General features: G+C 48.5%; 1 protein-coding gene across 5 annotated transcripts in view; it reads left to right on the forward strand.

Moving 5' to 3' along the window:
* RGS10 (regulator of G protein signaling 10) overlaps nt 1-17,565 on the forward strand; it is a 38,086-nt gene that overhangs the window by 10,631 nt on the left and 9,890 nt on the right. For 3 of the 5 annotated variants that reach the window (XM_074338976.1, XM_019725276.2, XM_019725280.2), the window contains 3 exons: nt 677-795; nt 1,985-2,071; nt 11,702-11,845. In XM_074338976.1, the coding sequence (XP_074195077.1) occupies nt 677-795; nt 1,985-2,071; nt 11,702-11,845 (350 nt within the window). Of the gene's footprint in view, nt 1-676; nt 796-1,984; nt 2,072-11,701; nt 11,846-12,067; nt 12,170-17,565 lie in introns of those variants that run through there. The other 2 variants (XM_019725278.2, XM_074338977.1) reach the window with 2 other exon arrangements.

Below are 17,565 nucleotides of genomic sequence, written 5' to 3' on the forward strand. Positions count from 1 at the left end.
GGTACATACTTTTATAGGTGTGCCAGGCAATGAGCTACCAGCTGGAGATGCAAGATAGAGATTTATGGGGTGGCCTGGCCCAGCCCATCTGCCCACGACCTCTTCTCAGGCCGCCAGCATTGTCTCTTCTCTTTTTAAAAAGGAAACACCCTTGTTTGTAAACCCTTAGATGCAGAAGAATAAAATCCCTCCCTTTTATTCCAAAAAAAAAAAAAAAAAGAAAGAAGATTATGGGAGCTTTCAGACCAGTCAGAGTCAGTTGTGCAAATAGTCACAACACCCTAGCATGATAATTGTAAGACTGTGCACAAAGTGTGATGGGGAAGGAGTCGCTGATGCACCCCGGTGCCTGGCAGGAGGGCTTGAGTGGGACCCGAGGGCTGCCTGTGGTTGGCCCGTGGACAGGTAGGGGAAGGATGTAAGGGGAATGTCCTTTCACCGCTCTGAGCCTTGGGTTGTCTCACCTGTAAATGGAAGAAATGGTAGCATCTACTTCATAAGATTGTTGTCAGGACTAGAATGAGTTCCCTGGGTTAAGAGCCTTGAATAGATTCTGGCATGGAACTTCACATCTGTTAGCCACCGTGGTGATGACGACACGATGACCATTATACGCAGATGTTTTTGAAGGACTGCATCTTGGAGCCACATACACAGTCTGAGCTTTGCTTTGCAGACATCCATGACAGTGACGGGAGTTCCTGCAGCAGCCACCAGAACCCCAAGGGCACAGCCAAGTGGGCAGCCTCGCTGGAGAATCTGCTGGAAGACCCAGAAGGCGTGAAAAGATTTCGGGTTTGCCTTTTTCATTGTTGGAGGGATTGATGCGACATGTGAAGAAATTGAGATGTGGGGGGCTGGGGGGAGCACAGGCCAGTTAACACTGTCTGGAGAATAAGGAATTCTCACCTGTGGTGACCGAGATGGAAAGGCTTTCCCAGGTGGTCATGGACCAATATGGAGGGCGCACACAGACTGTTTCTGGGTTTTGTATGGCTGGATGGGAGGGGGCGGGGTGGGGAAGAGGTACCGTGCTCATTGGCAAAATCTACAAAGACTGTCCAGCTCGCTGACACCTGGGAGGGGGTGGTCTGGAGCTCTCTGATGTGAAGGTTTGTTCTCTTGTGTGTTAGGCTTGTAACAGAACGAGGCCGACTGGACAACAGCTAGCAAAGTGAAGTTAAGCTCAAAGAGGAGGCTGAGGGATGGGGGGACATGTTCGTGCTGCTTAGAAATAACTTTTCTGGCCAGCAGCAACCCCAGGTGTTTGTTAGCAGGAACACGTGTGAATTTGAAGAATGCCTGTGTCTTCCTGAGTCCCATCGTCTGTTCTTAGGCCTTGGGTCAGGCCAGGACAAGCCCTCAGGCTGTTAGTCCCGAGGTCCCCAGGGAGGGGGCAGCGGGCAGGGCTAGTGACGTTCCTGGACCCCAGGCCACTGTGAGTTCCCTCTAGATCTCCTCTCAGGGAGGAACACCCTTGTGTCCAGCAGAATAAATACTTTTCTGGGCCACTGACCTGCCATTATCTGCCAAAAAGGAAAAATACGCACCTCCAACTTGCGTATTTTTTCATCTTGGCGTTTCTGGACATGCTTAATATGTTTTCTTTTCTTTTGTTTAAAAAAATAGGCCTGATTTTAGAGGAATGTACTTTGTTTAAACACAGTCTGGAAGGAACCAATATATCTTCCACTTTAATTTACTTTTTGGTAATTTATTGTAAGCTTAGAACTGTGAGGAGACGCCTGCTTCATTTCTACTCTTCCTCCCAATGTCAAAGCCATTAAGTTGAAATGCATATGAAATTCTAGCTTTAACATTAAACATAAGCTTTGTTTTCAGGGGGTTGTCACAGGGCAATCAAATCATGCTCATTTATTGGATTTTGCCAAATCAGTCCTTGAAGGGAAATGCATTATTTGTTCATTTGTGGGTTTTTTTTAATTAGAATACTATTGATATTTTTTCTTCTCTGTATCCATAGGAATTTTTAAAAAAGGAATTCAGTGAAGAAAATGTTTTATTTTGGCTAGCATGTGAAGATTTTAAGAAAACGCAAGATAAGAAGCAGGTATTTCTTCCACTCTTTAATCACGTTTCTGATCTTTTTTTTTTTTCCTCATAAAGTTACAGCTGTCTGTCCAGCAGATTGGAAATTGCCTAAAGAAATCTGATCCATACTGAATTTGGGGGGAAATTTAAGCCTCAGATTAGGCATCTTGTGTTGCTCAAATATTCATAACTTTAAAGAGTGTGTTAATCCATTTTTAAATGGAGCCATACAAATGGATAAATATTTAGAGTAAAAATAACAATTGGTATCATTCAGAGTCATCATCATGTACGATTTTTTTCTTCATGAATAAGTTATCAGGATGCTCCCCCCGGAGTTTGACACGGCGGCGTTTTGTATGGAGGTAGTACTATGACAAGCAGATTTGGCAGTAAAAGCAGAGTGGGCATCAGATGGATGGTCAATTATTCAGTATATCTTTACGAAACACCCTGTGGTTGGCGGCATCCCACATAAAACGTTTCTGACTGTTCTCCTGAGTAGATGTGTGCTCTTTGCAGGAGGTAGCCTTTAATTCTGATGTCAGCCAGATTTTCTGCTGCTGAAGGTTGGGTCTAAGGGGAGATGGAGGAGATTGTGGGAAAAGAGGCCTGTGAATTGGGTGTGTTTACCAGGCCTGTGCCTGTGGATTTCTAAGAGGCCACCAGCTAAAAGCCTTCAGGGTCTGGTAAGTAAGGTACATGAGTGAGGCTTTTTGGTGTGAGCTGCAGGGAGTTTTTGGGGCCTGGGGCCATCAGGGGTAGTAGCTGCCCTGTCTCCAGGGGCTGCAGCTGGTTGTTGAGCTGACATTGGCAGTGAACGCTTTGGGGTCTGTGTCTGTCTGGGCTTTCGCTGCTTCCAGTTCTGCCCACGTAGATCTTCGCTTGCCCACCCTCACCCCCAGAACACTGAGGGGGCCTTTCTTCCTAAGGCTTCTTCTCCTATCGTCAGCCCAGTGCTGCCTGTTTCTTCAGAGAAGCTGGACTTTTGGATTCTTACGTGAACTCATCTGATTTTAGAAGTGCTAGAACTAATTTTTTTAAAAAAATGTAAAACCTTTGCTGCCAAGCAAAACACATCCAGGTGGCTTGCGGGCTGCCAGTTACTGAGCATCTGTCTCCAGAAGCTGGAATCTGTGAAACCAGCGTCATTACGTGTTTGCAGGCAACAGCTTGAAAAAGGTTCATCATTGGTTTATGCAAAGACCCTTGTGGACTCAGGCACACTTTCCCCAAGATGGAGCAGTGTGGCCTTCCTCTCTGTAGGGGCAAGGATGGAGTCTAAGGTAGACTCCCTTTAGCTTGAATTTCCTAGGTCGGCCTAGAAAGCAGTCTGGGGCATGACCCTTGGCATTCGCTTCCTTCAGCTTCTTCTCCTCCCTGGATGACTTTGCCCGAGTCTCCAGGGTGGTGAATGGTCTCTGAGAGCAGGTGGGAGGGCCTGCTTTAGAAAGCTAGGATGCTGGCTGCAACCCTTCAGGCAGGAGTACTCATTGTCCTCTTTTGCCCCCAGCAACCAGGACAGGGCCCAGGGACAACCTTCCATAAATGCTGGACTGTGCAATTGATTCGTCCAGCCTCACGCTAAAACCCTACCTCAGAGTCAAGCAGGCAAACAGATAGGTGTCCATTGCTCTGCCTTATTCTTTGCGTGTTGGAGATAAGAGGGGCCTGTGGGTTGACCAGGTCACCCCTGCATTGGACAAACCAGGAAGCTGAGGTTCCCCCTCCCCGCGGCCCAGCTGGGGCTTGACCCGGCACTCTGAGGGCACCCAGCCGTTTTCCTGCGTGCTATGCTGCTGTGACCTTCAGCTCAATTGAGTTCATAAGCTCTTTGTGGAGGTCCTGCTCAGGGCCAGGCCTGGAGAAAAGCACGGGAGACACACAGGGATAAGACAGGTGAGCTTCTTTGGAGAACAGGCATGGAGAGGGAAAGCTGCTTGTAAAGCCTTTGCAAGTGTGACGAATCTAGAAATGGGAAGTGCATGCAGGTTCTGTGGGAGCACAGGCAGTGGGCAGTCTGGAAAGCCCCCGGGGAAATGCCTTTTAAGCTGGCATGTGAAGGGAGTTTTGGGGGTGGGCGTCGTGTTCCTGGAAGAGGGGTCAGCCTGTGGGGAGGAATTCCTGGAGAGAAGAGCTAAATGAAGACCAGATGGCGGGAGGGTTGTGCTTGAAGGGCAGCCCCGCTCTGCTGTGCTGGAGGCTGGCAGGCCGGTGGGGCCACCACTGGAGAACCTGGGTGCCAAGGTGAACACTGGAAAGCCATGGAGGTGGGTTGCATTGGCCCATGTACATCTGGCAGATTGAGCTTCCAGAATCTGTCAGCTGCTCTCTGTACCCCACACCCTTGACAGCCAGCATATGACTCCTGGAAGGTTTTGTGTCCTTAAGCCTGGAATGTGCCTGGTGATTACTTCAGTGCAATGAGTGCTGCCTCACCATCAACTGCCTGAGAATACAGATGGTACAGGAAGGGAGGAAGCATCCCTGACGCCCGTGGTGTCCAGCCCTCGGTCTGGGTGATTACACCAAGCCTCCTGAGCACTCCCATCCTTCCGGAGCTGTGTTGCAGAGATGAGCAATGGCTCAGCTCTGCCGCCTGCTTGGTGCGGACAGAGCCAGGATGCAGACCAGCTCTTTGACTCCGGGCCTGTGAATTCTCTGGTGGGTCTGGCTGCAGGGGAAGTCAAACCGGCAGTAAGTTCTAAGTCACTAATTTAAAAATGCAGAGTAGGACAGAAGCACAGGGAGACGTCGGCCCCCCTGAATTGCACAATCAGACTTACTGTGTTTGGTCCAACATGGAGTCTGTGGAGGGTTTATCTCTACAGTGAACTAAGGCAGTTGTGGGATTGATGCGAACCTCACTTTTGGCTCCGTGATTTTTAAGAGGACCTGTGCTGGTTTGTCTTTCATTCTTTTACAAGGATTATCCAGCCAAATCTTTCCATAGCATTTACTGGCTTAATCTGAACACTTGTATAATTTCTTTATTTGTCTACAGTATTGTTTGCTTTTCCATCTGTCATGCAGGCTCCATAAGGTTTGAGATCTTTGTATCTGAGTGCCTGGAACAGCGCCAGGCACACTATACTTCCGGTTCTTTCCACTCAGGGCAGCTCACACCTGAGCACCTACCATGGATGAGGTCCTGGCCTCCCTCTCACCTTGTTGCTTTAGTGGTAGCCGTAATGAGTCCATCCAGTTGGGGATCATATTCTCAGAGGCTCCAAACAGTAGAACCTTGCTGTGTGTTTTCACTGTCCTCCCTGGTTTGTGATTCGCCCCTTGGCAGGAAAGCAGCCCCTTAATTTGGGAGGGTGTTCACACTGTGCATTTATGGTGGGAATGCTGGGGCTTTAGGAATCTGGGGGATGACGCCCCCCCACGCCGCCCTCCTTGGAGTTCCTGGGGTGGTTGTACGTTCCAGGTGTCCATATTCAGCAGTCCGCTTTCAAGGCAGTTCGCTCCCTTTGTCCTTTCTTTATGGTTTAAAATTTTTCTATGAAGTGCCTCTTCCCCATGAATTAGCACGTGAGATATAACTATCTTATAAAACAAAGCAGCATTTATGTTTTATAAAACCTCAGAAAAAGCTCCAACAAGATGCTCATTCTTTGGCTACCCCTGAATTCATTCATTCATTCATTCATGCATGCATGCATTCATTCGTTCCTCAGCACACTGGGCCAGTTTACTATGTGACAAGGACTGAAATGGATATGGCAGCTGATACAGATTTGTAAAGACCAAACTGTGAGTGGGAGCGGGGAAGTGGGACGTGCCAGGTTTCTGACGACTTGCAAAGGTATTAGATATAATAACACGAATACATTTTTATTGTGTGCTACAGTTAACAGAGTTATGGGGAGGGGTCTAGCATAGTTATTATTTTTGTTATTATTTTATTTACTGCGAAAACATGATCCAGGATTTTACAGTGTTTGATATTCTTATTTAAATTAATAGTAAAGGTTTTCCTAAAAGGCTAAAATACTACCTTCTTTATTATTTAAAAAAAAATCCAAAAATAATACAAACTGCTTCTGTGAAATTCATTCACTTCACAAAGTGGGTGGAGTAAGAAAGATTCATTCCCTTCATCCCTCAGCACCCTCCAGATTTCGCTTCCCTCTGATTTGGGCTGTGTCTTCCCCAGCTTTGCCTGTCGCGGTGGACTTGGCTGGCTCCAGGCCCAACCTGATCAGATTGTGGCCCCGCTCCGGTGGTCTTGGGCCTGGCAATGGCCTGCCCTGTGCCTCCGTTCCTTCTCTGCTTTCTTTATCACTTTCAAATGGTATCTGCCAACTTCCTCTTACTGAAACTGAGGTTTCACCTACTTATATACCTGTCTACTGCATTTTCATTATGAAAATATTTATTGTTTATTGTTTGTTGCTGAACCGAAGAGGATGCTACAATTCCATTTTTTTCTCCTTGGACCATCTTGCTTTTTTTATTTTCGATATGGTGTTGCACAGGCTCATCCTCTCAGCTCCTCTCTGCATTCTGGGTTCACCTGGGGACAGTCCTCCTGGGACCCTCGGGTCACAGCTCCTACTGCGGTGTCCCCAGGTCTTCCTTTGCCACGACTGGCCATTCCGTTTGCCCTTCTCCTGTTTCCTGGACCCAGGTCCTCCTCTATGCTGAGTCATTTCCTCATTTTAGTGGAGCATGGCCAGAAATAGCTTCTTGAGAAAGGGGACCTGGCAGGTAGATGTTTAAAGATCTTGGTGAATGAAAGTGTTATTTTATTCCTACTCTTCCACTTCATTGGTAATGTGACAGAGCATAGAACTGAATTGAATTCTAGGTTGAAACTCCTGCAGAGACTTGAAGACACTGTCTCATTGTCTTCTGTTTTTGTTAATAATCGGTATTTTATATGTAAGTTGATTTATTTTGTTTTGTTTTCTTTTTTTCTCTCTTTAATAGTGTAGGATCCACTTTTCATCACCAATATTCTAAAACTGCACAGTTAGAAGCTTTGGACGGGGTGGGGTTCATTCATTTTGTGGGCATTTTACAGAGCCTTTTAATCAGGAAATTTATAATTCTGGGAAATGTTCTTATGTTCTTCTTCTTATTATCAATATTGTTTGGTAACTTCTTTCCTCTCATTTTCTCTGGTCTCTTTTCCAGAGATGGGCCTCCTTTCCTGGACCGAGCCCTTAATTTTATCTTTTTTCCCCTCCTGTTGTTTTCATCTCTTTGGCTTTTGGTTCCTACTTTGGAGATCTCAACTTTATCTTTAAACTCTTCTGTTGAATTTTTTCTGCTTTGTTTGTTTATTTGTTCGCTTTCTCCAGACTAGAACCCTCTAGTCTCTTCCTGGTGACCACAGCCCCATATTATGTTTATAAATGAAACACGTCTCTAGTCAACTGGACTGGGAAAAATGTGCTGGGGAGTTTGTACGCACAGTTTCACTTCGCCCTTACACTGTTTAGCGTCTTATCCTTGGCCGGCTTCGTGCCTCAGTTCAGCAGCTTCCCTGAGTCAATTTCTGTAGAAAACTCCAGTCTGGAGGAGAGAGGAGGAGCAGGAGAGGGAAAAGGAGAGGGGAGGGAGAGGGACATGATCACCTGAATGCCCAGGGTTGGGGCAGCAGGGACCTGGGGGTCTAAGGGCTTGTTTCTGCTGCCCTCCTCATGTCTTCCATCAGGGGACCCGATGCCCAGGTCTGTGACTCTGGATGTGACCTGATGCCCCTGAGTTCCTGCCATTTTGGGATGTTTCCTCTTGGCACCACCTCCCCAACCTTGCAGGTGCTTAGATTTGTTCTTGCTCTCTGTGGAGTCACTCACTGTCCTTCCAACTGCTTTCCACTTCCTGAGCCAGTTCTCGGAAATATTCTTGAATCATTTGCTTGATATTTTCTTTGCCTCATTCTCTATCTGAAGCTGATGTTAGAAAACGTAGTGGCTCGATGTTTTCATTTTCTTATGTGTCTTTTCCCACTGTCCATCTCTGGCAGAGTGACGGGCAGCAAAGTGAGCAGAATTCAGTGACAGGGCAGCGTGTGGGGATGAGGGACGTATTGGGGGATCCCTCTTCCCAGCTGCCTGGAATAGAGACTGCAGGATCCACCAGCCAGGAGGAGGCCACTTCTTTCCTAGGTATTTGAGGTGTCTGTGGGACACCTCACATTTTTAGAAACCAGTTGGCTACGTGGTCAGTAGCTTGGGGGGCAGTTGGGCTGAAATCTTGGGGGAGAGCATATGGAGGATAGCAGCCAGCCAAGGGAAACCCCAGAATTTATGGGGGAGGGGAACAGAGGGACAGGAGACAGATCAAGACACAGAGGCACTGGAGAATCCGGAGAAGGCAGCAGTGCTGGGCAGGGCTAGGGCTGGAAAGCAGTCCAGAGGAAGGTCTGAGGGACTTAACCACGTGGAAGACATCAGTGAGCTGGGGGGAGGCGGGGCTGCCGGTGGGCAGCAGCCAGACTGAGTGGGCTAAGAACTGGGTGGGAGGGAGAAAATGGAGACACACAGCCCGAGCTTTTCTTTTGTGATGTTTCAATAAGAAATCAGGGGGTGGGGAGGTTGTTAGCTCTAGGGGGGCGTGGAGCAAAAGGAGGTTTTGTCCTATTTTCCCAATGGGAAAAGTTTAAGCACAGGTATTGGATGAGGGAGAGGAACCAGAACATACTGCTCTTCTGAGCTTTGGATGGCTGGCGTGTTTGCTGCTCTTCGGAGTAGATTTCTGTGTCTGGAGCTGATATCCAAGTGAATTTGCTTCCCCTAAACATTCACTGGCTGGAAGCAGCAGTTGAGTGGTGACTTCTGCCTGAGCGTCGTTATGGCTGATGCCAGGCTGGTAGCAAGGTCCCGGACTCGTGGGGAGGTGTCTGGGGGAGCTCCTGTGGGTGCAAACGCTCCCACAAACAGTCCTCAAGTTGATGCCAGGAGTCGCCACGTGGGCCTAGGTGGGGTCCTTTTCCAGAACCTTCTGGGGCAGGGTGGGATGTCAGTACATTGACCCTCCACAGGAGGGTGGAGAACAGAAGCCGGCCATCCTTCCAGGTCACAGCCAGAGTCACAGACCTGGGTGCCTCCACCAGCGGGGGGATGTTCTTTCTGTTCCTATCCTGACAGGAGCCAGAATAGAGTTAACTGAGAGTTAACTGGAAAAATCTACTAAAATAACTCGAAAGACCCGGTTCTTCTTTTTTGTTGAGTGTTCTCAGCGTGGACACCAGGCCTTCCCGTGACCAGCTTGTGGTCGGTCGGCAGTCTCAGGGTTTCCCTTTTCAGTCACGCTTCCTACCCCAGCCCAGATAAGTTCTGCTGCTGAAGACATTCCCCTGTGCGTGGTCAGTCAAAGATGGGGTGCCTCGGGGACCCCACCCCGTTCCCTGACCGAACTCAGGAGGGGTGGTTGGGGCCATGCAAGTAGGGCTGAGACAGCCAGAGCAGGCTCCCCAGGACCTGCTTCCTGTCCCCCTGGCCCCTCCCATCCCCCTTTAAGCTTCAAGCTACTCATTACACTTCTCCTTTTCAGAAAGAACCGAGACAGCCTGGATTCATCTGGAAGCCGTGTGTGTGTGTGTGTGTGTGTGTGTGTGTGTGTGTGTGTGTGTGTTCATGGAGGAGGGGATGCCTGAAGTGATTTCTGCCTCCAGAGCTCTATGGGGAGTTTGCTAATCTGACTGGTTGATAGTTTTATGAAGTATTAAAACAGGAAGTGGTTTTCCAACAATATTCCTTCCACAGAATGTGGGTGGTGGGAGGGAAGCTCGTGGCTTCGTGGGTTTTTGAGAGGCAAGCAGACCCACCTGGGCCTCCATGATGGTCTCCAGACTTGTCCCTTGGAATAGCCGTATTTATCTTAAGACGCTACTTGTGTGTCTTTGAACGTGGCATTGATTAATCGTTTGTGTCGCTAGTCGATCAAGAGCCGATACCATGGCCTTGGGTGTCGACCTCCACTTGGACAGTCTTTCTGGGGGACAGGAGATGGCCAGGCCTTGATCTTATAGGGACTTTTGTCAACTAGTCCTTGGAAACAAAATAAGTTAAAGGACTGCTTTTCCCCTCCTTCCAAGCACCAGGTATTGAAGTCTTCTGGTATTTTCCATAAGGCCAAAGGTTTTCAGAGCCTGGAATTTCTTAAGCCAAGCTCTGCAGCATGTGTGGAGCCCCAGGTGGACTCTCTGGGGGAGAATGGCAGCTTTCCAGGCCTCTAAGCCCCCTGACTCCCCCCACGAGTCATAGCTCTGCGGTTGCATTTCAGAGGCATTTATCATCTGGCTTGCTCTTTACGGTGAGGTAATAGTTTAAGACTTAATGTTTAGAGAAACAGCCCCCATCTTTGCTGCTGGGAGGTGTGAGTACAGGAAGTCTCCTTTCTCTAAGAGAAAATAGAACCATCAGGGGACCAGGCTCCCTTCTGCAGCCCCAGCAAGGAGGCAGGCTGTGTTTAAGACAAAGCACTTGCCGCAGGCATGTTCCTGAATCCACCAAGGTTGGTTTTCAGTGTTTTTGGAAGCACAGATGTGCACACCTTTCCAACTCTGCTTACAAAGCTTTCAAGGGCCGGTACCTCCTTAGGGCCGACGCTTTCCAGCAGGACTGCTCTCAGGACTCAGACGGCAGCCACTCTTCTCTCTTTTGCTCACACTCATATCTTGTTACCTGGAAAAAAACACCCAGTCCTGGGAGGCTGACAAACCACACAACCTGGAGGAGATAATGTATCTCGCAGGTGTGGAACTGAGCAGAGACGCAAGGCTTTGGAGCCACTCAGTCCTAAGTCTCCCCACAGGCTCCTGAACAAGCCATGTCTCCTCTCCTAGCCTCCACGTCCTCATCAGGGAAGTGGCACTAACAGGAAAATGGACTTTGCTTGGATGCTCATGGGATAAAGAAAACGGACCATGGCTGTAAAACCCCTGGCATGTGCCTGGAGCATAATGCGTGCTTGATAACTGGTTGGGATATGTATGCACAGTTTATTGTGATAAAATACACATAATGAATTTTAACCGTTTTAAGTGTTCTCATTTTTACCATTTTAAAGTGTATAGCTCAGTGGCCTTAAGTACATTCATAGTGTTATACAGCCATCACCACTATCTAGTTACTGAATTTCTCACCATCCCCAACAGAAACCCCTGACCCATGAAGCAGTTACTCCCATTTTCCCCTCCCCCAGCCCCAAGCAACACTCATTTTCTGTCTCTCTGGGTTTGCATATTCTGGATATTTCACATGAATGGAACCATGTAATATGTGGCCTTTACTGTCTGGTTTCTTTTAATTAGCATAATATTTTCCATGTTCATCCGTGTAGCATGTATGAGGGCTTCATTCCTTTTTAGGACTGAATACTATTTCTATGAACCTTTAATTTGGAGAATTCATAGGGTGGTCCCAAATGGTACCGAATGTCACTCACTCTGGGCCAGGAGTCTTTCCATCATCGTTTCTGAATGGCTAATGTAGCAGTTCTGTGACAGGAGATGTGGCTGCAGGTACATGGAAGGGGCGGGGTGGGGGCTGGGCCGACCATGAGTGTCCCCAGATGGAGCTTAGCTCTGGAGCAGCAGCCAGAGCCCCCAGGCCTGGACACAGCAGAGAGCTGGGCTCAGGCCGGGAAGGGCTGAGCTCGCAGATGACGGACAAGCTCCCTGTATCTCCCCCAGATGCAGGAAAAGGCAAAGGAGATCTACATGACCTTTCTGTCCAGCAAGGCCTCGTCACAAGTCAATGTCGAGGGGCAGTCCCGGCTCAACGAGAAGATTCTGGAAGAACCGCACCCACTGATGTTCCAAAAACTCCAGGACCAGGTAACCTGACTTCCTTACCTGCACCTTGATTTGAACCCAGCATTTATCCCCAGCCTGGAAGAATGCAGTGAAACATTACATGTGAGACACCCTAGAAGCCGCCCCATCCAGCTGGGCAGGCTGAGGCCCAGTGAGGAGACATGGTTGGTAAAAGACAGAGGACTGGAAGGTTTGACCCACAGTACGCTCCCTTAGGTCTGTTTACTCTTGATCTACACACAGTTTGAACCAGCAAGGTTATCTGTCTTCTCAACCCATGTTAGAAGGGAGGCTGGGGCCATTTGAGGAACCCACACTGAAGAAGCAACATGTGCTAACTGCTGAAGGTAGGAGCTGACATAAAATTCTGGAAAGCAAAGATAAGGATTCAAAGTGGCAAGGAACCTGGGGTTGTTTTTGTGCAAATACACAAACATCGCCACCTACCGCTGGTGGCCCAGTACCATAACCTGGTTCGTAATGAGACCCCTGAGTCATAACGAAAAGGTCAACATCTGGCAGCATACACATTCCACTTAAAGAGGAAAAATTAGGTTTAAAAAAACGGACCTATAAGGGGCAAACTGCAGTTTTCTGGCAAATTTTGGTGGTAATAGGCAAAGGGATGAAAGTGCGTTCCAGAGATATTTCTTTTAGACACGACTTTGCTGACGTGGTTATCCACAGTGTGCTCCATTCTTCTGAGATGTCACACACACACTTGCAGACAGTGGCACACAGACTGATTTCAAACTTTTGCTGGCGCTATCCTTACGGAGGAAGCGAAGGCCTCACTTGGCACATGGGTGGACACTAGCTTTCAGCTTCATTCAGCAATCCTCAGAGGGGAGCCAGCCCAGCACCACCTGGAGGAGTTGTTAAAGCGGATACTGGGCCCCAGCCCCAGAGGTAACTGTCAGATCTGATGGTCCCCAGGCGAGCTGAGATTTTGCCTTCCCAACACAGTTCCAGGTGGTGGGGATGCTGCAGGTCTGGGACCACACTTGGAGAATCACTGGCCCACGGGAGAGGTTGGCCTTTTTTTAACCACTTGGAATGTGCACAGAGTCCAGAGCGTGTCCCAGCATGCAGGAAGCCTCATCTTTGCTCAGCATCCCAGACAAAACAAATACACAGGTAGAAGAATACAAATAGGAGAAGTAGTTTAAGAATGTTTTCCAGTGGACACGGTGGCAAGTGCAAATTCCATATGAATCCTGAATCAAATTTGGGTGTTGAGTCAAGGCACCCTGGTTAGCATGGGTGACTTGCGGAGGGCCTCCTGGAGGTGGTGATTTTGAGACAATGGGAAGGATGCCGTGGATGTGGATTTGTGGAGGGAAAGAAGTGGAATGTATGGTCAGAAGGACATTTTCATGGCGGCAGCCACATGGGTATGTCTGCCCCACCTGGACCTCAGAGTCTTTTAAAATTTCCTATTGTACTTTAATGCATAGCCAGGGTTGAGAACCTGCACCGAAGCTAATTGTGTTCTAGGTGTTTTCAATAATACTATTCAGGGGTTGCCCATCTGTGACTGATGCCCACTTGGCATGTAGTATCTCATTTCATCTCCCGTGAGTGTTACTCCCATTTTGATGATGAGAAAGCAAGAGTCGGGGAAACCAAGTGGTTTGTTAGCACCATGTTACACAGGGAGTAGGAAGTACTGGAGGCCGACTCACTCTCATCCACCTGCCTTCAAAGACCACGTTCTCTCTGCCACACTCACAGCCTGGACAGCTGTCTCTGCTCGTCCGAGCCCCGTGAGTCCAGCTGGAGCAGAGGCGTTGGAAAGGCCAGGTGCATACAAGCAGTCCCATTTTCCAGGACCGTACACGCCAAGGTGGGGGCGAGGAATGAGACAGGCTGACAGCGCACCATGTGCTGGGACCTCGGGCTCCCAAGGACACAGCTGTCCTGCAGTTAGGCCTGTGACACCTCAAAATGGAGTGGACCTCGGTGTTACGGGCTTACCTCACTAGATTCACACGTCGGGAGGTTTAGCTGGTGCAGAAAGGAGGAAACACAAAGGACAGAGAAATATTTATTTTTTTTTAGTGACAAAGAAAAATATTTTTAAAATCACTTTTGTCTACCTAACTGTAAAAGTTATCCATGCTACATAAAAGCAACTTGGGAAACCAAAATATAGACAAAATTCATAATTCCATGCCTAGAGATGATGACCAAGGAACATTTGATCTCGAGACTTTCCTTCATTTTTGTGCTATAAATATGTATGTGCACGTACATATAACAAATGCAGCACAATGCAGCTCAAACTGTTTAAAGAAAGTACTTTTTACCCTGTTGTTGAAAGTTATTGATTTGAGAGAGAGAGAAAGAGGCACTATCCTCCTAAGGCATAATTGAGTGAAAACTGGTATTTGGAATCTGAGCTGATTCCACAGTGAGTCCCTGGGAAGGGCCTCTGGGTTCTGTTTCTCTTCAGAAAACTGCCTCTTGAGGGCCCTGCTGGTAACCACCAAAATGTGTACTCAGTGCAGTCTGTGGTTCTCTGCTCCCAAAAGGCCCCCATAAGAGCCCGGTTTTCCTAGTGAAGGAGTTTGAGGCTGAGGGGAACATGTTTGGAGCCACAAGATTTCACGTAACTTTAAGAAACCTCCTCAGCAGCTTTGATTTGACTTCACTGAGCCTGCTGGCTGTATGGCAGAGCTGTCTGAACAGGCAGCCTCTGAGCTCTCACAAGCCCCATGAAGGAAAAGTTCACGTGGCCTCAGCCCCTTGTCAACGGGCAGTGCTCTCTGCCCTGGAGGCGGCTGATAGGGCAGTGTGAACTGTGGCGGCACAGTCGGAACCTAGAAGAATGGGGTAATCGTCCCTGAGCATTGGAGGAGATGAGCTGACATCCATGCTTCTTATTTAGAGGAAAGCGTCTTGGGTCTTCAGGTCCTATTAATTCTTAGTTTACACTCAGTTCTAACAGGTTCTGTGGTTTCAGGTCACAATGGATTTGAAGTGCTGGTGGAGGCTGTGGAGTGAGTGGTGGCAAGAAGTGATAACTAACAGTCAGTGAAGAGAGAGAAAAATGATAGTCAAGCGACAGCACAGTAATGTGGAACCACCGAGCGTGGGGACCCACAGCCCACACACCACACTGGGGTGCATCCCTGTGCTACGAGGTGGTGACATGGCTAGTGATCCTAATGACCCCAAAGCACCAAGCAAAACTGAAATTGTGCTCAGTGCATTCTATGAAGACTGTGTTAGGCGTTTTAATAAGCATTTCATCAAAACGATATCGCATGAGAAGTTTATAATTCTATCATTTGGAAAACTCATGTGCATGGATAGATCATTCTCTGATTTACTTTGGCGCTGCTGACATGGTCCAGTTGCCAACACGTGCTGGCAAAACCAGGCGAGGTGGGTAGAGCTGTGGGCATCTCTCTGGTGCTTTAGCCTAGAGTCAAAGGTGGGCTGTTGGATTAATTTAAGTTTTGGGAAGCAGAAGGGAGCAGGTGACCTTACAAAAAGTTGTTTTCTTCAATTACGATACTTTGCAGTGTCTGTTTTTTTATTTTTCCTTTAAAAAATCCACTCCTGGGTGGTCTATTTCAGTTCTGGTTGGTTTGCTAGTGTGTGGATTTGTTCTTTCATTCATTGCTTTATGCTACAAACATTGATGGAGGGCCTACTATGTACAAAGGACTGTGCTAGGAGTTGTGTTTGCAGCGAGGAATTCCATACCCCTCCGACCATGTAGACAGAAAAAGATAAATGCTAAGAAGGAAATGAAAGCGTTGATGGTCTAAGAGCTACTGACAGGGGCTACCTTTGGGTCTAGTAGCCAGAGAGGGCTCCCTGAAGAGGTGACTGAGACCTGAGTGGTAAGGGGTCTCCAGGTGAGAAGACTTGAGGGCAGAACTTTCCAGGGAGAAGCAACGGCAGTGCAAAGGCCCTGGGGCCGGTCTGCTGGGTGTGTTGTGGGAGGTCAGTGGCTGGAGTGCAGAGAGTGATGAAGGTGGTAACTAAGTGCAGAAGGACTGGCCGGGCCTAGGCCCCAACGCCGTGCTACCTGGTTTAATTTCAAGGATGTTGAATGGTGACTACTTACAGAATGTGCCAGTTAGGATAATAAGGTTTGATTCTCTTGATAGCTCGGCACCTTGGCTCTGCTCCCCAGCTCCGGCTGTGCCTGTCCCTCACCAGTTGGGCGAGAGAATGCGTATGACTTGGTACAGAGCCATCTCTGTTACTAGAAAGTCAGCTGCGAACCCTCGGCTTCCTGACCATGGCTCCATCTGTCCCCGGATGGCCTGCCCCCTGCCCCCTCCCTTACCCCGCCCTGCCCATCAGTTCCTGGACTCAGATTCACTGTCACTGTATGTTAGGATAGCAGGAGGGGGAAGTGGGAACTCGTGTTCCAGTCTTGCCTCCGTCTGACCCCAGGTGCGTCCTTTTCTTTGGTGTGGCTTCCGTATCCTCATCTGTAACATGGGGCTTTTGGCAAACTCTGCTGCCTCCTGGAGCTATGCAGGGGAGTCGTCACAAACCTCCAGTGCCCGGATGGGAAAAACTCGCTCTCTGGTACCCACAACCTCACTTCCTTACACCTGGCTTTTCCTCCTGTTCTTTGACTCTAGAGTGTAGTAGCTGTGAAACTTTGGGCAAGATGCAGTCCCTTTCTGTGCCTCAGTTTCCTTGTTCGTGAAGTACGGGTTATGATAAGGTGGTTGTGAGGATAAAATGCAGTCATATCTGTGCAATGCCTAGTGCGCTGGCCATAAAGGTTAACTGTGTGCGTCCTTCACGGGTAACAGGAAGATGAACTTTGGCTTAATGCAGTGGTTCTTAATGGGGGAAGGGGCTATTGCACCCCAGGGGACATTGGGCAGTGTCTGGAGACATTTCTGGTCATCACAACTGGGGTGGGAGTGCTGCTGGCAGCTAGTGGATAGAGGCCAGGATGCTGCCAAAATCCTACAATGTTCAGGTCAGCCCCACACAACACAGAATTATCTGGTCCAAAATGACAGTGGTACCAAAGTTGAGAAACCCTGGCTTAATGTGGCTTCCAAAAATGTAGCAGCTTTCACGAGCCTTACCTTCGCTGAATCTCAGGTCCCCACCTGAAAAGCAGCAAATAATGTGTATGTCAGTTTTCTACACTATAGTGAATTCTGGGAAGACATTAAGAAGGAATCTCTTCACAATGCTTTGCAGGTACATCTCCATGACTCTCAAGTAGCCCTGGGGAAGGTAGGACCTGGCACCTCAGTTTACAAGTGAGAGCGTTCACTAGATGGGAAGGTGACATGACCAGCCCGAGGTAGCAGAGCTGGGAGGGGGAAACAGCATGAGTCCAGGGCTTCTGGTTTAGCCAGACTCTTCCTACCGATCCATCAGGCTGTAAGAACCCTTCCTGACATGAGGCATCAGTATTTGTTCTTCCTGTCACCCTTCCAGACTGTGTCCCCATTTTCCTTTCATAGACTCTGCTACAGGCAGCATTGTTTTTGGCATTTAAATACCAACCACCACTCTCGCCTCCTTCTTTTCTACGTTCATCTCCCTTGCTCAGTCATGTTCTCCTGCCCCTCCAGCCCTGGCTAATTCTAGAACATTCCCAGCAGCTACCAAGGCTATGAGAGTCAGCCACAACATGGAGGGATCAACCCAGTCACAGCGGCCTCACATGCTTGCTTTGTACAAGAAATGACAATGTCAGTCTCTCCTGGCCTTGCCAGCTTAGTGGCTGGAACACATGTGTCCTG

Source organism: Rhinolophus sinicus, linkage group LG07, assembly GCF_036562045.2.
Source record: "Rhinolophus sinicus isolate RSC01 linkage group LG07, ASM3656204v1, whole genome shotgun sequence".
Classification (NCBI taxonomy): Eukaryota; Metazoa; Chordata; class Mammalia; order Chiroptera; family Rhinolophidae; genus Rhinolophus; species Rhinolophus sinicus.